Raw genomic sequence first — 26,597 nt, forward strand, 5'->3', positions numbered from 1 at the left:
CTGTTTTAATATCAGCACTATACAGATAATCATATAGAGATAGGCCTTAATGCATTAGGTAGGGTCAAAGTACGACTGTTCCTATAAACGTACAATGTTTCTTAACAATGTATCTTTACCTTAATAGCCTCCCCGCTCAGAACAAGTGATTTAACACTGTCGAAACTGCAAAGAACCTCAAATGCATTGTCAAAGTCATATTCATCTCCCTTTTGCTTCAGAAAGATATGAGCTTTTTCTAAACACATAAATATCCCCAAATTTTGGTAATTCAACAAATTCCCAATCCATTTAAAATACTTCAGATTTGGGGCATAAACATTTAATGATTTGGTAATACTGCTGCTAGCTTGACTATTTTCCCACTCTATACTTATCACTGCAAGTTTCTCACCTGAGATGCTAAAATGGCAGGGGTCACTATTATAGGTATACACCAATGTAAATGATTCCAAAGACGAGCTCTCAATGGTGAAACTTCCGACATGAACATTTTCTAACAATAGTTCCTTAATGAATTTGCATGAGCATGAGATCCATTTGCCAAACCCATCATCCATTCTAACACTAGTCAACTTCAAGTACTGGAGATTATTGGAACAAGCAAAGGAGGGTGCTTTAAGAACTGTCTCTGTCCTGATCAACAGAGACCTCAAAGATTCACAACAATAGATGCACGATGGCAATTCAAGTGTTGCCCCATCTTTTCTATTCAACCTCAACTGAAGATAAGCACTTCAACATTGCACCTCACTGCAATAAGGATCCAAGTCATCATTCGGAAACTCTCTTCTGAAATTCCTGCAGAGAAACCCATTTAATACAAAAGCTCTTTATCTTATCCTCCCTGCGATGAATCATATACCTATCTATACAATTCAACAAGTTCAATTGCTGCTGCCTGTTTCCATACAAGGAAGAAAAATTCAATGATGGAGTTGATAGATGAAACTCTCTGCATTTTTTGGACATGCTGCCCAAACGAGTGAGATCTTTAAAACTGACCAATGAAAGAATATGGTGAGCAACTTCACATGGAACACTACTCAATCTGTCTACCATGGGGTCAGCAGAAGCTCCTCGCCTCCTTGAGCTTGAGAAGTTGCAGTTGCCAATGACTTATTCTTATGCTCCATAATACTTGGTTTTCCTTTGTTTTTGTAAGAGCAAATTACACCTACAAGTATTGATGACATGCAAACAAAACTAATGTAAATACTAAATATACCATTAAGCCTACCGCCTACAACCATTTAATCTCCATATGCTTCTAATCTGTATATACATTTGACATTTTATAAGTCTATGTTTGAGCAACTCTTAAACAGCAACAAAAATTGCAATCAAAATAGAAACTATCAGTCTAGCTACTAGTTGGAACCAAAATCCAATATCAGAGAGCAAGAAACAAAATAAGAATTGAAAATTTATCAATATAAAAGGGGACTACGTGCAACACTGCAAACAACCCTAATTGCTTTCTCCTTCAATGAAATTCAAAATTCATGAAAATAAAAAACCTAAAAAAAAAAAAATTAAAAACTACAGTAATCGTGTATATTAGTATGTGGGATTACCCAAAATCGATTCATTTGATCTGATCCAAAGCCCTGGCGCACGCAACAAGCCCTTGAGGATTTCCGAACAACTGCCAAGAGTTTAGGGTTTTCTTCCGGCGGGAAAATCAGAAACGAGCTCCTCTCTCTCTTCCAAAATTTCCCCCTGTTTTCTAGTACTAATACCCAGAAAGCTACTATGGGCCCAAAAGACATCAGCCCATTACAAAGGCCCAACCCATCATTAAACCCCTAAAACCCTTCCTCAACCTCCCATGCTTACTCTGAAACCTTTCTTCTTCTTCGGCGGATTTGCTCCCCAGAGGTATTTATTACCTAATCCAATTGTTTGTGAATTGAGTTTCATTCTGTTGAGTTTAGAACTAAGCTTTGTGCTTGGGCAAATAGCTTGCTGTTGCTATTTTCTCTTTCAATTTGGATTTTTGTGTTGTTTGTTGGATTGATTTTGGGTTGGTAACTGGTTTTTTAAGTTAGATGAATGAGGTTAACTATGAGTTTGGATGGATGGGTTAAGTTCAGAAAATGATGGAGACTGTAGAAACTAGTGTTGGGTGTTAATGGTGATGAGGGCTTCAGGCTACTATCAGTTTATGCAATTGAAATTTCAATCTCTTTCTTAAACTTGATTGTGCATTGTTCTTTCAGGCTGGAAGATGTGCTAGGCCTAGGCTATCATTTTAGCGGAGATAGAGGCTATTCTTTAGTGGCATGAGTAGTCTCTGTTCTGTATTTGGACTGTAAATGATGTGACTAAGCCACTCATAATCCAGTTTATAGCCTCAGAGATAAAGAATGACATTTCAGGATCAGAAATTCTGATCTTTGAGAAAAATGGTTGTTTAGATGGTGCCATTGATACCCCTCTCTACCTCTCTTCACCCACCTAATTTTCCTGCACTCCTTTTTAGTATTATTTTTTACTGAAAGAAGAATTACTCAGCCGTTGTATCTATATATACTGTGCATAAGTGTTTTATTTTGTTGTGTGTGCTTAGAACTTGAGGAATTGATTGTTAAAGTCGATAACTGAATGTAGTGTGAGATTTGTACTTGTCCGTTATAAGAGTTTTCAAAGTGATGCAAGCAAACTTAACTGGATGTATGCTTTAGTTTCTACATACTTTTGATAGTCATTTTGTGTTATTGCATGTCACCACAGTTTACTAATTTTGATTTTGCAGAAGCAAAGGCATTGTTCTTATGAAAGATGAGTTTAATATCACAAAACATTCCCGGCCACAAGACTAAGAGGATGGATGCTGATGAACCTTCATTTCTGCAAGGGAATGAAGACAGCGGTGATGGAAAAGAATCTAATTTAGAGATCATGAGGATGACAAAGAGAAAGAAAGCACGCAACGGAGAGGATGAGAAGGTGGCAGTTGAGCAAGAAAAGGAAACGAAGAAGCTGGAAAACTTTTTGTTTGGATCAATCTATTCCCCAGTTGAGTTTGGGAAGGAGGATGAGGAAGAAGCTGTAGACCAGGTCGATAAAGGCTCTGCTTTATTCTTTGTTGACCGTTCTGCAAGTATTGTGCACCCTGGTAATGATGATGATGCAAAATTCTCAGAAGAGGATACTAAGCAAAGGAAACCTGTGTGGATGGATGAGGAAGAGGAAAAGGCCAACATTAATATCGCTAGGGTTAATAGATTGAGGAAGCTGAGGAAGGAAGAGGATGAGAATTTTATTTCTGGTTCTGAGTATGTTCTACGATTAAGGGCTCAGCATGCTAAGCTGAATCCAGGTACAGAATGGTCTCAATTTGATTCACAGTCGAGGTACAATAGATACTCTGATGATGAATCCTCCGATGAAGAAAATGGTTTAGTAGTGCCCCGTGGCTACAAGGAGGTTGGAGCTGTTGATGATCTCCTTCGTACAAATGAGGACCTTGTTGTGAAGAGTGGTGGAAAGTTGCTGCCTGGACTTCTTGAATATTCAACACTCGTGGATGCAAATGCAGAGGAACCTTGTAATGGTCCAATTAATTCGGTGCAATTTCATAGAAATGCTCAGTTGCTTCTTGCTGCTGGATTGGATCGAACGCTTAGATTTTTTCAGATTGATGGCAAACGGAATACTAAAATTGAAAGCATTTTCATTGATGATTGTCCCATACGGAAGGCAGCTTTCTTGCCTGATGGTTCTCAGGTTATTATAGCTGGAAGGAGGAAATTCTTTTATAGTTTTGATTTAGTAAAGGCGAAAGTTGATAAAATAGGTCCCCTGGTTGGTAGAGAAGAGAAAAGCTTGGAAGTTTTTGAGGTTTCCCCTGATTCAAGTACGATTGCATTCGTGGGAAATGAAGGTTATATCTTATTGGTTTCCACTAAAACAAAGGAATTGATTGGGACACTCAAGATGAATGGAACAGTTCGCTCTTTAGCTTTTTCCAATGATGGGAAGCAACTATTGAGCTCTGGTGGAGATGGACAGGTTTACCAGTGGGATCTGAGAACAGGGGCCTGCTTCTATAAAATGGTTGATGAAGGTTGTATCAATGGTACAGCCCTTTGTGCATCTCCAAATGGATCCTTGTTTGCTGCTGGTTCAGACAGTGGGATTGTTAATATTTATAATAGAGATGAGGTTTTAGGAGGCAAAAGAAAACCAGTCAAGACTATCGAGAATCTTACAACCAAAGTATATTTTATGAAGTTCAATAATGATGCTCAAATTTTAGCTATTTGTTCGAGCATGAAGGACAGCTTAAAGTTGGTACATGTTCCATCATACACTGTATTTTCCAACTGGCCTCCTCAAAGGCAGGTCCTGCATTATCCTCGCTGTTTGGATTTTAGTCCCGGTGGAGGTTTCATGGCTGTGGGCAATGCTGCTGGAAAAGTGTTGCTGTACAAGTTGCATCATTACCATCATGCATAGAACGAAGGTTATGAAACCTCAAGAAACAAGATGCTGTTGTATTATTCCTTGTAGTATTGAAGTTTCGGTTGCTAGGTTTCCTGACAATTCCATTGTAAGGTGGGTCTAGAAAGACAGTTCAGTTTGTGATTCATTTCGATAGTTGCCAGTACTGTGATGGCTTCTTGTTACATAAAACTGCTGAAGTTTTGACCTCCAATCTTTTTTCCTTTGTGTTCTATTAAATTTTACATCAAATTTTTTTTTTGGCAGATGACAAGGTTTACACATTCCATGTAATTCACTTTTTTTTCTTTTTTTAGAATAAATACATAGCAGCTTGGTGCTCGTATCCATAATTCATCCATGGTTCAGGTGGTACCCTTTAGCAGGAAATTTTGTGGTTTTGACTTGTACTATCAATGTGGTTCTGGTCCTTGAGGTAAGTGTGAATATGCCTTATCTTTGGTGTTTGAACTAGTTGATATGAATGAAGAGAACCTGTTTGTGCCGAACTGTCCATCGTTGTTGTCAGTACAGTGTTTCTCGTTTATGTACAGTGACCCTTGGCTTCCACGCCTTGCTTGGTTCCGTGCTTTTCTTCTATTTCGACAGTCAGTGATGACCCCTTCTGGTTCATGCAATGAAAATTTTGCAAGATGCAAGGTCTCTATGCTTCCAACATGCCCAAAATGTGCGCAAAAGACTGACGAGGTGAAGCAGTTTTGGAGATTCTCTCTTAATATTTTTGTGGGGGCTGGAAATATAATGGAGTTGTTACCCCAATGCCATTTAAAGGAGTCGGAAATACTAGAAAATATTCTGTTTTGAAAGTTCATTGCAAAAATTCTTCAACTCCAAAATTTTCTTTTTGAGAGCCAAGGATGCTATGGTAGTAGTAACTCGGATAGAGTTATAACAGAGACGCCTTCATATTTGCCCGGTGCAAAGGATCGGTGGCGATGGCGCTGTTGTGAGAAACAATAAGACACGAACTAACGATGGCAATGGCATTTCTTCATGGCAGTGACGCATCTCGCCTAACATGTTAAACACTCGGCAGTTTTGCGAGGGCTGCAATTCGTGTGGTTGCTGCCTCTTTTGAAAGTTTGGCACAAGATGGACACAATAAGTTGTAATATCATCATCATTTCCTACTCATTTTTACATCCACCACTGAATAAGAATGCAAAAAGGACATAGGAAAAGGTTTGTGTTTGCCAAGTAAAAACCCGTTTATGGTGGTGGATGCCCTGGAACATTTTCCACAAAGACTGTTTAGCAAAGAAAATCATATATGCACAATAAGAAAGAAAGAAAGAAAGAAAAATTGCCAACAGAAAAACAGGATAGAAAATTTCCATTATCTGGAAGGTGCTCTACAATCGACCAAAGATAGCTACTACAACTTCAGCAACTTTCTTTATAAAGATTTCCTGATGCACCAACATTTAATACCCAAACCTTCTTTTCTTTCCTTTTTTTTTCTGTGCTTTAGAAAAATTACAAGCAACTGACAATGGAACTCTAACTGCAATCTAAGCTATTGTCTCTCATGTAGCAATCTCATCAACCTCTGAATTAAATACAAAACTTGGAAATGTGGTGGTAATATCCCTGCAATTCAATTCAGATAGATGGAACATGAGAATTTCAGAAACTCTGGAATATTTATATTTGTGAATGAGATGGCAAAAATAAGTCTCATACCTAAGGTAGGGGAGGGTCATGATCTTTAACAATGATGGATTCTTTGAAACAAAATTTTTCCACTCAGAAAAGTCTATTTTCCCATCTTGGTTCACATCAGCTTCCATGAAAGTCTGTCCACAAACATGAGAATTAAATCTCTTATTAATATGTGTTGTTAAAAGTAAGTAGATAAACAGATGAAAAGATGATGAAACATTCAACTTGTACATCACCCCTAATTTGTCCAAGTAAAATTCAGTTCCAAACCGGTAGACCAAAATGCAGCTAAACAGCTAAATAGTGTATCTTTTTTGTTAATCCCAATGAGGTTAGAACTTATAAACTCACATAAGAGCAGGTATCCACACTTCAAATTTAATTTGAAAAATTTCAGTGGAGCACTTCAATGAGTTTCACAAGACAAATGTGCACATGTTTATCCCTCGGATGCTGAGCACAATAATAATGACAACTCACCTTATCAAGAATTAACTCGATGGTGTCATCTGCCAGTTTCATTTCAGATTCACAAAGAAGTGCAATTAACATTTGCTTGACCTGTCAAAAGCAAACGAAAAAAGGGTGATTGCAAGGAGGTCTAACATTTCCAGTATGTGAAAGCTTCATTAGAAAAATGCAAATAGGTGCCACCCTAGTAGAGAGGTAGTATATGAAACAAAAACACCTAATGAGATATAAATTACACAGACTACCTCCTAACTTCATAAGTATCCAAAAGGTCTATACAGAACGAAATATTGAAGACCATACCTATGTTTAAAAAGAATCTAAAATACAATGGAAGAGAGGGAAAATTGATAAAATGGGCTGCAACTTTCTTTTCCTCTCAACTTCCAACAGTATTATTGTCTTTTGACCTGAGAGATTTATGCGGTACTCTCGAAGAGTACAAACTATATATTATAACATTGCCAGACTTTAACATCCAATCTCTTTTTCTTGAGAATTCAAACCAATTATATTTCCATTTTATCATTCACCTGAAGAAAGCTATGCAGAGGGTTAAGGATAGAATTTCATGAATATAGCCAGTATCAGAACATAATAGCATAATGGTTTGATCACTTTTTAAATGTTTTATATAGTTTACTACTTAAAACTAAATTTTCTGTGCAACACATGCTACTTATGCCAAGTTCATCAAAGAAATGGTTACAGTTACAGTCACACTCCACTAGAGAACATAATAGTTGACCACCCCCAAAATTTCTAATTGGCTTTACATATGCTATAATATCTGGCCATAACCCAATAGAGTAGACAGAGGGGGGGGGAAGGAGGAGATGAACACGAAATACCTCTTGGCGCTCAATAAAGCCCGTGTTATCCAAGTCATAGAGCTTAAATGAAACTGCAGAGTGATAGAAACCGTTTAGGCAAATATTTCAATATAATAATGGTGGGACACTAAACTACCCTGCTCTGTGAATATTTCTCATGCATCCTATAAACTTACAATCGATCTTGTCTTCTTGTGGGGCATTGGGATGGAAGACCGTCAGTGATCTAACAAAGTCATTGAAATCAATGACACCCTTCCTCTTCACATCAAATAGATCAAATATCTGCATGTCAAGTCAGTTCAAAAACAAAAGTCAAAACTTAGGAAAAATAAGATAATAAAATACCCTCAATGGTACAAAATCAAATCCGGTTATTACTTTTCGTAAATCAACTCTCCCAAAAAGGAGCTGCATATTTTCACACTATAATTCAGTTGGATATCGAATACTTCAGGATGATGTATGTAGTCGATCGAATCAGTCATTTGGCATAAGAATTTTCTTAAGAAAATAACCAATTTTTTTTTTTAGACAATAAGAAAATAACCCCAAGTTACAAGAAATTCAATCTGAACATGTTATGGGTAAATTTTCTTATTTTTTAACAGCATTACTATATTTCTAGATGCCAACATAATCTACACCCTATAAGTTCAGTATGATATAACAAGATAAATTACATACCCGATTTGCAAACAAATTTTCTTTCTTTCTATTCTTGAAAATGGCTAACTGGAACTCTTCCTGCATATTCAACAAGACCACTCAATTACATATTCTCGAATAGATGTACCTAACATTTAAATGTACAAATGTAAATATAGCAATATCCACATATAAATATATGTAAATTCGAAACAGAATTTAAAGATTTGTAAGAAAGTACCAAGCATACCTTGTTTATCAATCCATCATCAATCACAGAACTGCTGATACTCTTATATAGCTCAAAGAGTGCTTCAACTTCACTAACAGTAACTGGGCAATCAAAATTGACACACAAGACAATTGTTAAAAACAGTATGAGGTTGCGTGCAAGATAGTTGAAACAAGCAGTTCACATCTAAAATTTACAGTAAGGAAGATAAATATATAAATGAGAAGGAAAGCTAATTAGATATTGTTGATTGCCCCAACCGAGAGTTTAACCTGCCAGACGGGCATAAAAATGTATTTCAATTCACAAACTGTATTCAAATGCCTTCATTATGCCCTGACGCCACAGTTGAGTCTATCACCCATCAAAGCCAAGAATAATTGAAAGATTGGAAACTAAAAGCTTCATGATAAGAGACTTTATACTGTTCTCCAATCTTTAGAGTTCTAATAGGAACAAATTCCAACAGAGGATGGGACATATACCAACCATTACCAGACACTAAGGATGTCAATACATCTAATTATCATGCATCAAAACAAAAATGTATAGAGCTTGGTAACCATATCGCAAAACCAAGAATGAAATAGTGAACGGTAAACAACTTACATGCTGTTTGTGAAGCAAGGGAGACAGGATCCTCGTATCCTGGAAACTGCCGTTTCCCTTTAGAAGTAAAGCACCCCATTTAGAACATTTACTCAAAACCCAAGGCTAGCTTAGCCCTCCCCTCCCCAGGCCTTACGCTTCCTTTTGTACCCAAAACACAAAAAACATCCAATTTAGTGAAGAAGACACCAGCAAATCTGAACTAAAGCTTAGCAGTCACTACACATCAAAACCATTTCAAACTCGCATCCAGATATCCAAATTCAAACAGCATCATGCATACACAATTAGTAGATAAGACAATCACATAGACACTTAATTCTTAGCTCTGAAAAAATTAACAAATCAAATTACCTGATCAAGGATTCAAAAGAAACGGTCTAATCAAGAAGAACTCAATCAAAATGGTCCAATATCTTAAAAACCAAAACAACAAATACCAATTTCTTAAAATTTGTCAAAACAGGAGGTAGAATAAAATAAAGTTGGAATCTTTTTGAACTTTCACATACAAAGGATCCAAATTGCCAGGCTCCCCATTTTCTTTGAAATAAATTATCAAAGAAACAAATTCAGGAGCTCAAATAAAATCAAACCAACAATCAAACAGAGCCCATTTCATTTCCTTCTCTGTCCTTTTCTCTTCAATCTCCCAACAACCAAGGATCACCAGAAGAGCATCAAAAACCCAATAACAACCAAATTGAACCAAAACCCAGATCATATAAACCCCAGAAAAATTCACCAAAACTAACATCTTCTTCAAAAACAAACCTTAAACGACCAGAACTATCACATCCACCAAACAACAACAACCGTACGGTCGGAAACAATGTAAGGAAAGGTTAACTTACCCGACCAAGAATTTGGCCGGAAAATCTCAGCGTGCGGCCAACTGAGGTCGGACGAAAATGCAACAGAAACAGAGACGAGGAGAGGAAAGCAGAGGTAGAACAAACTCCTGAAGCTGCGAGATTCGGTTTGGTTTAATGGGTTTGTTTGTGGGAGAAGCAGAAGAATAGGTTGCGGGGAGGTGATCGGACGGCTGGGGTTGAGTTTGTTTCTAGAGAATTTCACGGTGATTTGTCTAAAACTGCGACTTGTGAAGTTGGAAACAGAGACTATCGATGGAACATATAGCTGGTGGGAGGAGGAAGAAAGTTCAGTGCACGTGAGTTGGAGCGCGTGGTGGGGACGTGGAATTTTGGGGGCTTTACAAAGGAATCCGAATATTCCAGAGATCAAATCACGTAATTAAATAACTATGGGCTTAAATGCTTGCCCTAACCCTATATTTGTTTCCCTCTGCGGGATAGCTTACCTTATTTTTTGATCGAAAGGAAAGCTTTTCCTTGGTGGTATGATGTTTCCTTTTCTTTTTCTTCACATTTAAGGGGATCGAACACCAGACCTAGTTTACCTTATTGTGCGCAACACTGTTAGTTTGGCCATCGAGTTTCAAGTTTGGTATATCACAGTTAAACTTATGTTGCATTGGGTTTCACCTTGTTAAAAATAAAAAAGAATATAACCACCTGGTATGGTAATGTGACTAAGGTCGATCGAGCTGCTTAACATGGAATCCCCCATGTCTAGCGTTTGAGCCAAACTCCCTCTAGTTTGTGGTTGGCAGGTTTAAGAGGCCTTCGGATTTGTGCAAATGTGGCTATGGATTAATTTGGTTTTGTTTGGGTACTGTAGTGGACCTCGGTCTGAATAGTGACTGGGTAAGTGTGTTACTAACTCACTAATGTAAATGTGGTGGTTTGCTACCTCACTCCCGATAAAAAAGAAAAGTACATGAATATATATGTTGGTTTATTACATTATAATATTCATAGTGATTAGTTTAAGAATTCCTATTAGTAGCTTAAAAATGATGACATTATTAGGCATTGGATTGCTTTTGTTGCTGATTATGATTTTTCATTATTGCAATTTGGTCGGGGATACAATATGATATGAAATTAGTTGACCTCTTCCATAGAGGAAAAGATAATTAAGTTGACATTTCCCAATAGAGTAAGGATAGCATGAATTTGATAGTGTTGTTCTCTTCAAAGTATGGGTTTGCAGAATGTATGTTTGACAATAAAATTGTTTTTGCAAGTCAATTTTCTCCTACCAATTGCACTTTTCCCCCATTTATGTCAATGGTTGGAGCAGAATACCTTATCCTACGAAAATTTTTTTAGTGGCAAATAATGAATCTCAAAGATAGACAATGCATCAACTTGGTGAGGCGTCTGATTGGTTTTATTTTGTTTGATGTTATGATTGGATTGATTGGTTGCTGCGACTTTATTCAATTATGATTGGTTCCCTTCCCACTATTATTGATTATCTTCTTCAAATCTTCAATTGACATTATCGATTATCGATATTGTTCATGCATATAATCGATCTACTCGGCATGACGTTATTTAGTTTTATAATTTGAGAATAGAATTATGAATGTAGATGACACGACTATATATTGTTCATGAAGGAAGTATTTAGAATGAGTGATAATAGTATACGTAGTAGTGGACAGGTATTGCGGAGAAAAGAGTTGAAAAGAGAAGGAGAGATTTTATTTATATAAAAGCTTTAATACGAGCTTAAACATCAACTTGAGAGTTGTAATCAATTCGGTAAAAAATTTCAATATCTGTAATGTGGAGAAGGGATCGAAAGAGCCTTGAAGTAACTAAATATTGCTCTTTGGAGTTGTTCCTCACTATGTAAACTGCTAGTGCTCCAATTATGATGGATTGTGGGACATGTTGGCTAAGGTAGTTAAAGCTACTTGTAGGTTGTCTGAACCCATGAAAAACTATCTCGATGATATAAGTTCGACTGATTTGACCTTAGCCAACGATCCAGAAAAGTGGTTTGAGAGATAATGAATAAGTTTGGAAATGTCAACTTACACCTTGTTACGAGATCCACCACTATAAGTCCTTGGATGAGTCGACTCCAAATGCTCAAAATTCTTTAATAGTACAACACATCATAAATGACAAGAATGAACACATGGTTGTTGATGACCAGCTGAGCAAAATTCTTTATAATTCTAAATTTTGATCTAAATTACATTTTTTTTTAGTGAAAATGTTGATAATTACAATCGAAGATATATAACAACTAATTTGTAAATTGAACTCATGATCTTCTATTCACAGATTAAGAAGTCAAATGTCGGAGTCATACGTCCACTTGGGTTATAAAACCAGGAATTGGCTAGTCTCTCATGTTAGTTTCATCCCCAAGTTAAATTACTCTTCCTTGTTATCAAGAAATACTTTTTCAAAAAAAAATATCTACATGTACACACTTTGAACCCATGAAAAACTATCTCAATGATATAAGTTCGACTGATTTGACCTTAGCCAACTATCCAGGAGAGTAGTTTGAGAGATAATGAATAAGTTCGGAAATGTCAAATTACACCTTGTTACGAGATCCACCACCAGTCCACCATAGGTTATTGGATGAGTCGACCCCGAACGCTCAAAATCTTTAGTAGTACAACACATCATAAATGACAAGAATGGACACATGGTTGTTGATGACAGCTACGCAAGATTCTTTATATTCTAAATTTTGATCTAAATTATATTTTTTTTTTTAGTGAAAATGTTGATAATTACAATCGAAGATGTATAACAACTAATTTGTAAATTGAACTCATGATCTTCTACTCACAGATTAAGAAGTCAAATGTCAGAGTCATACGTCTATCTTGGTTATAAAACAAGGAATTAACTAGTCTCTCATGTTAGTTTCATCCCCAAGTAAATTACTCTTCCTTGTTATCAAGAAATACATTTTCAAAAAAAAATAAAAAACTACTTGTACACACTCTGAACCCATAAAAAACTATCTAAAATGATACAAGGTTGACTGATTTGACCTTAGCCAATGATCCAGGAGAATAGTTTGAGAGATAATGAATAAGTTCGGAAATGTCAACTTACACCTTGTTATGAGATCCATCACCATAGGTCATTGGATGACTTGACTCCGAAAGTCCGAATGCTCAAAATTCTTTAGTAGTACAACACATCATAAATGACGACAAGAATGGACACATGGTTGTTGATGACCAGCTGCGCAAAATTCTTTATAATTCTAAATTTTGATCTAAATTACATTTTTTTAGTGAAAATGTCGATAATTACAATCGAAGATGTATAACAACTAATTTGTAAATTGAACTCATGCTCTTCTACTCAGAGATTAAGAAGTCAAATGTTGGAGTCATACGTCCACTTGGGTTATAAAACCAGGAATTAACTAGTCTCTCATGTTAGTTTCAACCCTAAGTAAATTAATCTTCCTTGTTATCAAGAAATACTTTTTCACAAAAAAATATATATACTTGTACACTCTCTGAACCCATGAAAAACTTTCCCAATGATATAAGCTCAACTGATTTGACTTTAGCCAACGATCCAGGAGAGTAGTTTGAGAGATAATGAATAAGTTCGGAAATGTCAACTTACACCTTGTTACGAGATCCACCACCATAAGTCATTGGATGAGTCGACCCCGAATGTTCAAAATCTAATTTGTAAATTGAACTCATGATTTTCTACTTACAGATTAAGAAGTCAAATGTCGAAGTTATACGTCCACTTGGGTTATAAAATCAGGAATTAACTAGTCTCTCATGTTAGTTTCATCCCCAAGTAAATTACTCTTCCTTGTTATCAAGAAAAACTTTTCGAATTTTTTTTCAAAAGAATTATTGGTTAAGCACTTTGCGTGGGATCAAACCAACCAGCGCCATAGGCTCAGAAGAACAGTCGGAGAGGGCGACACCCGGACCGACCAAAGACAAACTCCATGTGAAAACTGTTTGTAAATTCATGATGTTAAGTATTCAAGTTTTGAACTTTAGCTTTGAATATCATGCCTATGCCTTTCTTTGATTCTCATCGATTGAAACTTTGTCCCCCCTTACATTTTTATATTTGTTGCTATACTTGTTCCACATCGGAATATTCTGCTGGTATCGCAGGACGCCGGTAGTGCTTCTTCGTCGGCCGGGAGATCCATTGGCTTCTGAAATAGAAAAGGCATTTTTCTTGTCCAATGTGAGTGCCACAAGTGTCTCCCTAGGGGAGTAGGGGGGCATTGCTTAGACCAGAAAAAGTAGAATAGTCTAAGGGGTTCTAGCATCTGTTTTAACAAAGTAGTGGTAAAATGTCTCCCAACTATGATGGATTACATTGAATCTAGCTAAATTCTCTGAATGAAACCTTTTGACATCTGAATTCATGATTTTAGGGTTTGCACCGCTGTAGCGAATCTCCTAATAATCGATAGGTTTTTCTTTTTGTGGATAACAGTTGAACTGTAATTTTTACATAGATTCACTTTTCAATAGTAAATTTTAATAAATAGAGAACTCCTAAAAACTCAGAGCTCCGCATACTGAAACCTAGAGTTTTGTGCAGCAGAGCGGCGGTGTCGGTTTCGATCCTTGCCTGCTAGAGGACGTCTTCCGTCGTCGATCTCGTCTGGTGCGTGTCGGGCGTGTGCAACAGCGGGAAGTCGGGCTTCAAGGCAAGGCGGCGTCGGGTCTGGATCTACGGTGCTGGTTGTAGTGATCTGGGCTTCGAGTTGTAGGGCGGCGGTCTCCGGATCTTTGTTTGTTGCGCGGTGAGAATCGTCGCTGATTGATTGGGTAGCTGACGAAGGTGCTTGGATCGTGATTGGATCAGGCGGTTGCATCGTCGGCAGGAACAAGCTTTTGGTGAACGGGATGGCTGTCATGGGTTCGCGTCTAGGTAGGCCACCGAACTGAGTTGGGTGCGGCAACAGTTCTGGCAGTCTTTCTAGGGTTCCGGCAAGAACTGGTCTGGGTTCAGGGATGAGGGTAGTGAGAGTGGTTTAGGCATGTTGGGTCAAGGCCACTTTCCCTCCTCTCTCTGACTTGGGCTTGTATCATTGTTGGGCCCTTTGACTAACCCGTTCGGGGCAGGACTCAACACAATCCTATTTTGAAGCTATTCACTGTCGGGTCTGGTGGAAGGGTACACCAAGAGGTCCTAGGCCCCAAGCCAGTCTGGGCAGATGCAGAGAACTAGGGTTGTGTATGAATAAATTTAGTTGTTAGTTGTTTTTCTTTGCATTTTCATTTTGCATTAGTGTTTTGCATCTTCCTCTTTGGGTTTTAGTGTTTTGCATCTTCCTTTTTGGATTTTAGTTTTGCATCTTCCTTTTGAAAGTTTGCCTGACTAAGGTCAGTGAAGCAATTAATGTAATGAGTGATCTTCAGATCCCCTAGATTGAACTTGTAATGTCGTTATGATCTTTGATCACAAGAATATATTTTCCTTTCCCCTAAAAAAAAAAAAATAGTAAATTTAATAAATACATTTTCAGATAGGTCTGCTCTTCAATAGTAAATTTTGATAAATGCTTCAGCTCCGACTTGATTCGGTTCTAATGTCACAAAAGCGTAGAAACCCATCTTCCTTCTTTGGAAGTCACTAATTTTTGGCATGTAGAGTGAAGTTGAGAACTTGCATAAAGACAATTTGAGCCTTGATATATTCATTAGAGATGCTCAAATTATCTTATTACATATAGCATATGTCGTATATCAAAAACTACAACTCGGGATTAAAACTCAATAATCGATAACGTTTGTTTCTTTTCCTTACAAGAAAAAAGAGACATTTTCTTGCAGAATTGAACTCAACATGAAGTGTTTGGAACACAACTCTTTTAACCTCTTTGTTCAATCACAGTGAAAAAGTTAGCAGAGGAACTTTGTAGACATTGTTGTAATCGAGCTAGACAATGTGGGTCGTCTTGCTTCTTCCTTTTGCTTGTTTTACATGTACAAACATCATCATCACTTTCCTTTCCCATTGCTTTATTCCTCTATTTCAAATGGTTGGGTGCTTTGTTGGGTTCAAATTCATTCCCATATATATATAGTAGGTTTCTTTACGCTTTGCATTCACCTTTCTGTATTTTAATCGTTGGTATCTTTTCCTTTTCATCAATTGGAAACGATGGTGTGGTTTGTGTTCAAAGTATCCTTGAATAGTTTGTTTTTCATTTTTTTGTCTTTTGTATTGTTTTAGGGTATCCATTCCATATATGGTACTGAGTTCCAGAAATAATTAAGATGTAATTACGTATGGAAAAGTTGCTCTCTATGATGTGCATGGTTCATGAATAATATTAGAGCAAGAAAAATTTACAAGTATATACTTGACTAAGTAATAAGGTATGTGTTCGAAGTACCCTTGAATGGTTTGCTTTTGATTTTTGTGTCTTTTAGGGCATGCATTCCATATGGATTAGGGTATGGAATTAGAAACAAAATCCGTATGGGCAACTGGGTGTCACTCTCTAGCTAGAGTTGGTTTTTAACCACATTAAAGGCCAAAGGTTTTGGTGCTTCTTGTTGCGGTTGAATGAGCAAAATTTGATTTTCCCACACCTAATTTAGATGTCAAGAAATGTGGGTTTGATTTTTCTGTCTATTACAGATTGATTTAAATGGTTGAGGATAATTATTTCCAGAAGTTGCAATTCATTTAGTACTGCAAGGGTGGCTCTATTCATACCTCCTAATTTGCTATTTGGACCTCCTTTAATATTTTTGTACATCAAATTTCCAATTTTACCCATATTCGACCCCAACCCTATCCTTTTTCACTTCCCACCTCCTGTCCCTATCTCTGCGACCTAACCTCTGTGATTATTGATGATGCCAAACTCTGGGAAGATGAACTTTGATCAGACTCTCCCGGGAAAACAAAATCGGCTCCTCATGAACTAGCCTTAAGGAACCCATAGTATAAACCGAGTTTTAGAAAATTCAGTCGTTGGATCTCTATCACTTTTTAGGACATAACAGGAATTTCCAAGCTCATCGGCTTATCCTGAGAAGAAATGATAGAAAACCCATATTGCAACCTGTAAGTACTGGTTTTGTATAGTTGTTCAGTAGAACAATTATTCACAAAGTCAAGGATTAGAGATTTATTCAGTTATCTAATATACAATATAAATTATGAATTGTAGCTAGCGACCTCCACCAGAAACCAAGGAACCAAAAGGAAAATCAAATTGAAATAATCGCAAAAGCCAAATGAAGGGGCTAACTACCTACAAGAGATTTTTTAACTTGATGTACAAAGATGATGAGAGAAAGAAAGAGAATTGAGTGATATGCGAAGAGACAGTAAGGACTCAGCCAAGTTGAAATTGAATTTTTTTTTTTAAATTTTATTTAGGGGTATAATTGGTGAGATTAAATTTTTTCAGAAAAAGTGAGAGGTTCAAATAACGAATTTGGAGGTCTGAATAGAACCACCCGTACTGCAATCATGTTATTTTTGGTGGAGAGGGACCTAGCGTCTAATCGCTTAGGCGGGTGCCTAGGTGGATTTTATTTTATTTTATTTTATTTATTATAATATATATAAGTGTCTAATTAAAACAAAACTAGAAGTAGTAGTAATTGAATGAAAATATGGAAAAAAAAAAAACAGAAAAAAAAAAGTTAAAGTATATAATGAGACAATGAGTATTTACAAATTAAAAGTTAGTTTTAAGTATTTGATCCAAAAAAAAAATTTATTCTGAATTTTTTTTGGGTGATTCTAGTTTGACCTCTGAATTTAATATTTAGAATATTTAGACCTCCCTAATTTTTTGAAAATTTTAAAATCCAAATCTACCCCTGAAAAAAAAAAAAAAAAAAAAAAAAAAAACTGAGATCTTCATGATCGTCGTTGTCGCTGCTCTGGACGTAGGAGAGTGATTTCTGGCTTATGAGATCAAAGTTTATTCCTTCAGTTTGCTAACGACATGATTGGATTACAATTAACAACCAAAGCATAATGAACAAAAATCTCATAATTTCTTCATGCTTCATTTTGTCTTTTGCAATTATTAGAATTGATTTTCCTCTTGGAATCTGGGTAAAGCGTTTTTCACAATTCAATATATCTTTGATTGTGAATCATTCTCAATTCTCAACTACTATTGCTACTTCAATTGGTCTTGATTTTCTGTATGAATTTTTGTTAAGGTTTATTAATCATAATTCAAGGTGAGAGCTTGATGAAAGCTCTTTCAATTCCCATCCTCCATCAACATCGATGAAGAAAACAAAAGGAGGAGAGAGTAAGTGTTTGATCAAGTTAGGAGTTTGGTGATGAAGTCATCCATCTTGCTTCACAACAATTATTTTAAGAGTTTTGGATGAGAGAGTCACAAAGTTTAGGTCGCAAAGATAACAGTTGAGACGGGGAAGAGGAGGTAGAACTGAAAAAGAAAAAATATGGGCAAAATTGAAAGTTTGATGTGTAAAAATATCAAAGGAGGTCCATATAGTAAATAGAGATGTTTGAATAGAACCACCAACATGCATAGGCTGCTTGCCATGTTCTCGCGCCTAGGCGACTGGCCAGGAGAATTTTTAGAACACCGACTGCAATTCGTTTTTGTTTCTTTGCATTTACTATATTTCGTAACTCAAACTAAAATTTCTTTGAACATACTGAATATTTTTGTTTTTTTAACCCAGCATGCCTAGGCGACTGGCCACGTTCTAAAGCCTAGATGGAGCCTAGGCGGCCGCCTAGGAGAATTTTAGACCACCGACTACAAATTTGCATGTGCTATATTTAATTATTTAGTAATACAATTCAAACTCAAATTCCTTAATACGTTAGAGCAATGGATTTGACACATACTTATGCATCAAATGTCAAGTAGCAGTGACATTTGTGTCTCTAGGTTCCAAGACATTCCAACAACTACATCCATGTCAAGGTTTTCTAACCTTTTCTACAAGAAAGTCAGTCAAAATATACGTGCTTCGTCTAACTCCTAGCAATGCACTTCAAAATCTCTGTGCTGCTTGCTATAATCTTCAAAATTAGGAATACATACACCGCTCCTAGTAGTTACCATCTGGGGCAGCTTCCATCGAGGATTTAGAAGAGAAGATGTATTTCTTCTAGGCCTGTTGTGGAGCTTGACACTCGGTCGCAGAAATGCTAGTATTAGGTTTCTTCCTTTTTCTCTGCTCTTGTCGTTAGAAATAGTAGCACAAAAGCTGATCAAAACAGTTTCTGTTAATAGTGAGAAGATCAGCGGAGCAAACCAAAATACAGATACATAAACCTACTAGTAGAAATTTAAGTAAGAGTAATGCATGGCTTATGTTTTGAATTTTCAAGAAACACTTACTAGATGCATGAGAGCACTATTAATGATGTCAAAGGCCAGTTCCAGATGTATGTTTAGATCTTGGCTTCGTCTACAGTAGTACATCACACTAATTCGATTGTAACAATTCCAGCCACCAGCATTGACAAAAAAGAAACAAACTTGTTACAAGCTCAAGACGAAATTCAAGTCCCGAAAGGAAATGACTATTCCATGACAAAATTTTGTTAGGGCATGCATTCTGTATATAGTATCTATGCTATTAGGGTATAGAAATAATAGATCATATAGCCATACAGGACTCATGAATAATTGAACATAGCAAGCAAATTTCACAAGCTAGCTGGTGAACCACCAACTCATACATTAATTCCGGTGGTAGCAATGACTAGCGGTAGACCTAGTAGACCAAGAAAAGAGTTGGTCTACCGCCATAGTTACTTGGTCTACCACTACATGAAGCTAGTTCGCTATTACTGCAAAGGTGGCCACATCATTGTACCGTATCTTTCTGTATGTCTGTGATTGCAAAATTCAATTTCTTCCCAGCTAATTTGGATGGTAAGAAACATAGGTTTAATATTTCTGTCTATTACGGTAATCATTTATATAGCTGGGGACATTCATCTACAAACCAGAATCTGCACTCATGTATACTCAATTACTCATGTCTTTGGTGCTGCAATTCATTTTTGTTCTTTTGCACCTTCGCTTCAATTTGTATTACACTTCACAGTTTAAATTCCTTTTAACCTAACGTAACAGAAGAGCAGTGGACAATTAGATTCTGCATCATTGAAATCATCAAAATGTTTAATCAACACAAACTTTCCAACCAGCTGGAATCATATAATAGCTAAAACCACCCAAAGTAGCAGTGACCATGTGTACCAAGGGCTTCATCTACTCGGAACATTTCAACTACTCCTTCTATGACAAGGGCCTCTCTACAAGAAAGTTGGTCAAAATACATGTACTTCTCCAAAATGCAAGCAATGCAACTCAAAAACAGCTGTGCTGGTAAGGTATAATCAGCACTTTGCACTGGGAAAGGGGCGTTCAAAATAAGGATATACACCGGTCCTTCAAAATTACCATGACAGGCAGCTTTATAGTAAGATATAGAAGAGAAGATGAATTCTCTCTTAGGCCTGTTGTGGTGGTTGGATCTCAAGGGTCGAAGTGCCAGCACTAGGTTTCTTCCTTTTTCTCTGCTCTTGCTGTTCGACATTGGAGGCAGGGGAAGACTTTACTGTTTCCAGCTTAACTATTTGCATTTCAATGTCTGCAGATGGGTATTTGGACTCAAGATTGTAATCCTTAATGTATTGATGCACAGCTCTTAGATCACCTAACAGACCATCTGCCACCTTCTCCTGTGAGCAAAAAAACCAAGTAAGCCTTCATAGAAGTATATCTATATTCAGGATGGCAATAGAATTAACTTTATAAAGCAGTTCGAAAGTTCAGCAAAGAGCTAACGTACCTTTTCATCTTGTGATATCTGCAACATGAAAATTGCTTCAGAACACTTTTTTGTATCCTCCAAATATTCTTTTAAAAGTTGGACTGGGGAAAGCTTGTCAGTTAACTTGAACGCGAAAATAAATCTAACAGCCTCAATAAGTTGCTTCTTTTCAACAAGGATCCGAATAAATTCTGCCATGTGTAAAATAAGATGGTGAGGTTCATATCATACTGCTCCATAGGAGTCTTAAAAGGAGAATTGCATAGTACTAAAAGAAATAAGTGGAGCACAAATAATACACTGAAAAATTGAAAACTATTCTCAATATAAACTTACCACCAATCTTATCTGCAAAACCACGTGCCTGGCATAATTCTAGAGCCTGTTTATGGTGACAAATCAACCCAAGATGCTTTACAATCTCATCAGTATTTAACGTAGAAAGTAATCCATATGTAGATAAAAATAGCAAAAATCCTACACCCTCCAATGACTTCTCAGTATTTCCTGTCATCTTTGCTTTCCACTGGACTGATAGATTTGTTGCTTCTGCTTTCAGATTAGGTCCAACATTTGGTGAGACTCTCATTAGCTCCTCCAATAGGCTAATGTTACTTGACATGATACTTTCTTCACAATCTCCATTTCGCAAGTATTCAGCAAGAGACTTTTGGATGCTATCCAACACGAGTTTAGCTGGGTCTGATGACAATGGAACAGAAGCAGCCAGTATAGAATGATTCCCACTTAAAGGCATATTTCCAAACCCCGACACATTCCCTGCATCCTTAGTGACATTTGATTGAATATTTGAAGAAGGAAAGGCTGCTGCATTGGTAGATGCTGGTTCCACCACTTTGACTAGGGGAGAAATGCTGTTGGTTGCTATGCAATGGCAAGAAACAAATAAAAGGCAGTAAACAGGGGTTAGTGAGTGAAGATTTTAAATATAACTTATCAAAAGATATTAATTCATTGTGTTACTTGTGCCTTGATCCAAGAGGTAAGATGTGGGGTTGGAGCAGGTGTCCGGGCAAAGCTACTATGTTAAATCTTAACAAGCAAAGCTGAAAATAAGCCATAAAATGGTTGTTTCACATATTTCAAGCAGCAGATGGAATCTGAAACATTTCTCAAGAATCTTCAATTCCAAAAATAAATGATGTAGTGACAACCATTTAGTTTTACAAAGTGTGCATCATGGAGGGGTAAACAAGGTTGGGCGTCTTCATTGAAGCAAATTATAGATTCAGTTTTAATTTTTAACTATTCTTTTAACAATATACTCCATTAGTGAAAAAAATAGAATAACATTCTTAGGACAAGGTCGGCCAAAATTTGTAAGGTTGAAAAGCTCAAGGGAACTAACATTTATATTGGTTACTGTTATTCACCAAATCACAGAACAAAAGCTGATCATACAAAATAGTAAATATGAACAGTCAGTGAAACTAATAATAATGCAGATAAACAAATCTTTTACAAAATAAAGTAAACATGCATACTTTTCATGAAAAGTCTACGTGGTGCATTAGTAATGATGTCAAAGATCAGCACCAAATGTATGATCAGATGGTTAGAAGTTTCAGACTCTCAGCCCAGATACTTGAAGTAGGTAAAAGGGACAAAGAAAACTGTTTACAACTTTAGGCCAGTTAAAAGGTGAAACTGTACTTACTAAAGTAAAAGGAAAAAAATAAATCGTTGCAAAATATTCAATGCATAAAAGGAAATGACTACTCTAAACAGCAAAAGTATAATACAGGGAAAGTAAAAGTTGCAATCTTACAAATGCAAAAACTATAACCATTCCATTTTTCATTTTTCATTTCCTGTGAAGAGGATCTAAATATTTCAGAAATATTTTTTGTCACATCTATGGTTTGTCAATGTTATGCAATGAGAAGATTTAAAACACAAAGGGAGCTTACAAGGTTCCTTATCTTTGACACCAAGAGCCTGTCTTAATTGAGCTGCTTGTTTGGGCTGAGTAACACCAGAAAGAAGACTCTGAAGCTCATTGGCATCATAAGCAGAAGTTAATTCAAACGCAGTTACAAGCCGCAAAAATCCCAAAACCTCCAATGAATTATCAGTGGCCACTGTCAACTTGGCCTTCCAATGAGCTGCCAACTTCAATGCTTTTTCTCTTACCCCAGGATTAAGTTGTGGTGACATCCTCTTTAACTCCTGTAAAAGAAGAATACAACTTCTTCTAATAAAGCTCAGATCAAAATCAGTCTCCCTCTTTCCCATATTTGAATTTGAAGGGTAAAATCCTTGCATTGCGTCCAAAACCAAATTTCCTGGGTCTGATGACACTTGAAAAGCAGCCGACATTTGGGCACGCATTGAATCAATTTTCTTCAATTGTTCATACATAAAAAACTGCAAGCCTCGACCATCCATATTGATGCTGGACCTGGATTCATCAGTTGCAGATGAAGGAATAGTGGCATTGTTAGCAGCAGGTGCATGTATCAACTGGACCATCTTCACCTGAGAATCAAATTGTTTTTGCTTCAAGTCAAGCTCTTTTGCCTGTTGTTCAAGTTTCCTCTCTTTCATCTGAAGTGTCTGCGAAACTGAAACAATTTGCTGTTGTTTGGGTTCAAGCTCTTTTTCCCGCTGTTCAAGTTCCCTTTCTTTCATCTTAAGTAGTTGAGAGATTGAATCATTTTGTTGCTGTTTGAATCCAAGCTCCTTGGCTCGATTTTCAAGTTGCGACTCTTTCATCTGAAACAGATGGCGGATGGATTCAATTTGTTTGTGTTTCAATTCAAGATCTCTGGATTGCTTTTCAAGCTGCCCCTCTTTCATCTGAAATAGATGGAAAAGTGACTCATATTGTTGGCGTTTCAAATCAAGCTCTTGGGCCTGCTGTTCAAGTTCATTCTCTTTCCTCTGAAACACATGGTAGACTGAATCAATTTGTTGTTGTTGCACTTCAAGTTCCCTCGCCTTTCCTTGAAGTCCATTTGATACCAAACCCAACTGTTTTTCATGCTCTTCCACCGACTTTTGGAGCCAATCCAAATGCTGTTTGTCTTCTTGTATTAATTTCATAACAGAATCCAACTGCTTTTCTTTCAACTGAGCATCACCAAGGCACTCATTAACCCTCTTATCAATCATATTAAGCTCCTCAAATCTCGATTCAACTTGTTTCTCCTTCAATTCAAGCTTGGCAACACACTCCTCAATCCCCCTCTCTTTCAATTCAACCTTACAGCACCACTCCTCCATCGACTTCTTAAGCAAACTAAAACCTCCACATATTTCCCTCATCTTTCCCTCTCTCAATTCAACTGTATCAGAACATTCAGCCATCGATTTCCGATTTGAATCAAGCTCCCCTCTTTTCAACTCCATCTCTTTCTCACATTGCTCAATCGAGTTCTGGTCCAAACCACACTCTTTCTTGCTCTTCTCTTCCAATTCCATATCCTCACTGCACTTGTTCAACATACTCCTCAAACTCCTTTCACTTCCTCACCTCAAAACCCTAAATTCTTCTCTGTGCCCTAATTTTTCAAATTTCAGCTCAATTCCCTCTCAGCCCAAAACCCTAACTGTAAGGACGTCGGCGGTGGTAGCTAATACATAACATCCTAAAGCGTCAAGACCTAGACTAAACTGAACAGAAAAGAAAGATAAAAACTTTAGGGCTAAAACCTAGCGGAGCCGGAAAATGTACGGACGGTTCATTTCGTGAAAACCCAAACACAGAGGACAAAACAAGTCGGAAACTTTAGGGCTCATACCTTGTGCTGAGCTAGCGTTTCAGTTCTTCTTAGCGATTTTGGAGAAACGTTTCGTAGTCATCGTCGTCGTCTTCTTCTTCAAGCCACTGCTCTTCTCCTCTGCAAGGTTTTGAAGCTCTGAGGATGCTTCAGTGGGCATCAGAGTGTTCAAATTATGGGTTATTTCCAAGTTGATCGGGGACCGTTCGTTTAAAAGTAGCCAAAACGGACGGACGATATTCATACTGAACAGTGAGGTCAGACTTTAGCTTCTCCGAGAAGCTATTAGCTCTGCACTTGACACCTGTCCTACTTTTTCTGTGTATGTCCAAAAAACGGGTCGGGCCGCTTAAGATTACTCCACAGTTCACGCAGCACTGCCACCGTTAAAGACGGTCCGGTCGACCCGGCCCTAAGCAGAGTTTGGTTCGAGCACTTATTATGAGCCGGTCTGTTAGAAATAATTTAATAATTAACTTTTTAAAATCCCACGTCTATTCACTCCGTCAAGCCCAACAATCTCATATTACCTTTACTCGAAAAAAACACAATCTCATACTACTGGTGAAATTTAAACCATGACCTCCACGTTGTTACAATTCACCACATTTACAGTAATAAAGTTTAGACTTGATTTAAGGAAAAAAAATATATTACAACTTGAAATATATTTAGTTCTTTTGCTTAAGGACAAGATCTTATGGGATGAAAATAGTCTTTATGAATTTGTAATTATTTTTCATTTTCAGGAAATGTACTTCATTTATCTTGATACGACACAATGGTACAGTTTAATGCACCAGTTTGTTTGATTTTCCTTAGATCCCAATGTAAACCAATTTCGGTTTCTTTTCCATCAAGAGATTATCAAATATGTCTCTCCAAATGCTTGTGATTCCCGTGATACTTTCCAAAAACACACAAAAGAAAAAAAAAAACAAAAGAAAAACTAAACGGGGTTGTTTCTACAAAAAATCATTACTCGAAGCTTATTTTGTTTTCATAATATCATGCTTTCGGGTGAATATAAATTTTTTTTTTTTCTAATCTCATTTAGCCCGCCTCACCCTTACATATATGTCAGTGAGAATCGAACCCATGACATTTTCAATATTGGAATTGCAATTTACCAACAGGTCCCTAAACCCTACACAAGAATACAATCTTACCTTCACTAATAGTGTTGGAGTTGGGTTGTTTCCTTTTACAGTTTAATTTGTTCTGTTTGCATTCGTTTCAATTTGTATTTTTCCGGCTAGAAATTGGTTAAACGCTCCTATTCACTTGGAGCTAGGGTAAGAAGTTTAAAACCTGTATAAACGTGAACGACGTTAAACTAGTGCTTTAGAAGCAAGGAATCTGCTATCTTCTATTTTACAATTAGAAATTTAACATGGCAGCCAGCCTACCAAAGTGGCATCAGAAACTGAGCTCTTCTGTTCTTCTCTGAGATGATATTATTTTAGAGATATTGTCTAGGCTACCGGTAAAATCTATACAGCGATTTAAGTGTGTATGCACTTCATGGCATGCTTTTAAAATCTTCGTTAAACTCCGATTCTCATTTTATAAGAAAACACTGTTGATGTCATAATTTGGTTTGACAAATACTTTTGACTTTTCAACCCATTCCACGTGGTACGTACGCGTTGAAATGTCAAAGAGTCCACGTAGGACTCTGACATTTCGACGCACTTAAACCTTTCATCGAGAAAGAAAAGATAACCCTAAGATGGAAATAATCATGACTAGTGAGATGCCTCACTTTGGTACTCCAAGTCTTCAACCTTGGATCTCCACCTCTTAAGTCTCGGACGGTCACCATGTGATTGACTCACCATCTTGGATGGCAAGGTAAAAGCATATCACGACCTCACTACTAGAATAGCACAGTCCAAAGGAACCAAGAGTCTCAACCCCCAAGACCAAGAGTTCAACCTCCAAGCTTAGAAGCCTCGACCTCTAAGGATCATGACCACGAGCTCCAAGGCTAAAGCCTCGACCTCCAAGCTCACGCACATGTAATCGTCATGATGAGACATGGAGCACCAATCAAAGGCAAAATCTCACCAACCATGCCACGTGTCAAGTTCCGACATAAGGCATGGCCTAAGAGTAATTCCAAGAAAAGGGAAGCTTGGATAGGCGACACCTGTCCCTGACCCTTCACCAACCATATCGGACCACATGGTGGTGACATCTGTCACATACCAACTCTGTCAGCCCATCCCGGAGTGTCAGTAGGCAGAGAGTGGGAGGCTGACAACCCG

The 26,597-nt window shown here is 37.2% G+C and overlaps 3 protein-coding genes and 1 pseudogene across 3 annotated transcripts; 1 reads left to right on the top strand and 3 right to left on the bottom strand.

Moving 5' to 3' along the window:
* Positions 1-76: 76 nt before the first annotated feature.
* LOC133745405 (F-box/LRR-repeat protein 13-like) lies at positions 77-1,136 on the bottom strand (annotated as a pseudogene).
* A 457-nt stretch (positions 1,137-1,593) lies between these two features.
* Positions 1,594-4,701, top strand: LOC133745404 (U3 small nucleolar RNA-associated protein 18 homolog). The gene is made up of 2 exons (XM_062173469.1): positions 1,594-1,881; positions 2,759-4,701. The coding sequence occupies exon 2, from the start codon at positions 2,785-2,787 to the stop codon at positions 4,462-4,464; it is 1,680 nt and encodes a 559-aa protein (XP_062029453.1). The 5' UTR covers positions 1,594-1,881; positions 2,759-2,784; the 3' UTR covers positions 4,465-4,701.
* A 1,072-nt stretch (positions 4,702-5,773) lies between these two features.
* Positions 5,774-10,072, bottom strand: LOC133745963 (calcineurin B-like protein 1). The gene is made up of 9 exons (XM_062174119.1): positions 9,780-10,072; positions 8,926-9,066; positions 8,335-8,417; positions 8,124-8,183; positions 7,613-7,721; positions 7,455-7,507; positions 6,613-6,693; positions 6,154-6,266; positions 5,774-6,060 (listed from the first exon to the last, which is right to left on the bottom strand). The coding sequence occupies exons 2-9, from the start codon at positions 9,002-9,004 to the stop codon at positions 5,997-5,999; spliced, it is 642 nt and encodes a 213-aa protein (XP_062030103.1). The 5' UTR covers positions 9,005-9,066; positions 9,780-10,072; the 3' UTR covers positions 5,774-5,996.
* A 9,817-nt stretch (positions 10,073-19,889) lies between these two features.
* Positions 19,890-24,458, bottom strand: LOC133707083 (FRIGIDA-like protein 3). The gene is made up of 4 exons (XM_062132618.1): positions 22,516-24,458; positions 20,921-21,469; positions 20,603-20,775; positions 19,890-20,492 (listed from the first exon to the last, which is right to left on the bottom strand). The coding sequence occupies exons 1-4, from the start codon at positions 24,050-24,052 to the stop codon at positions 20,262-20,264; spliced, it is 2,490 nt and encodes an 829-aa protein (XP_061988602.1). The 5' UTR covers positions 24,053-24,458; the 3' UTR covers positions 19,890-20,261.
* Between the last annotated feature and the right edge of the window lie 2,139 nt (positions 24,459-26,597).

The sequence above is a fragment of the Rosa rugosa genome, chromosome 4, assembly GCF_958449725.1.
Source record: "Rosa rugosa chromosome 4, drRosRugo1.1, whole genome shotgun sequence".
Classification (NCBI taxonomy): Eukaryota; Viridiplantae; Streptophyta; class Magnoliopsida; order Rosales; family Rosaceae; genus Rosa; species Rosa rugosa.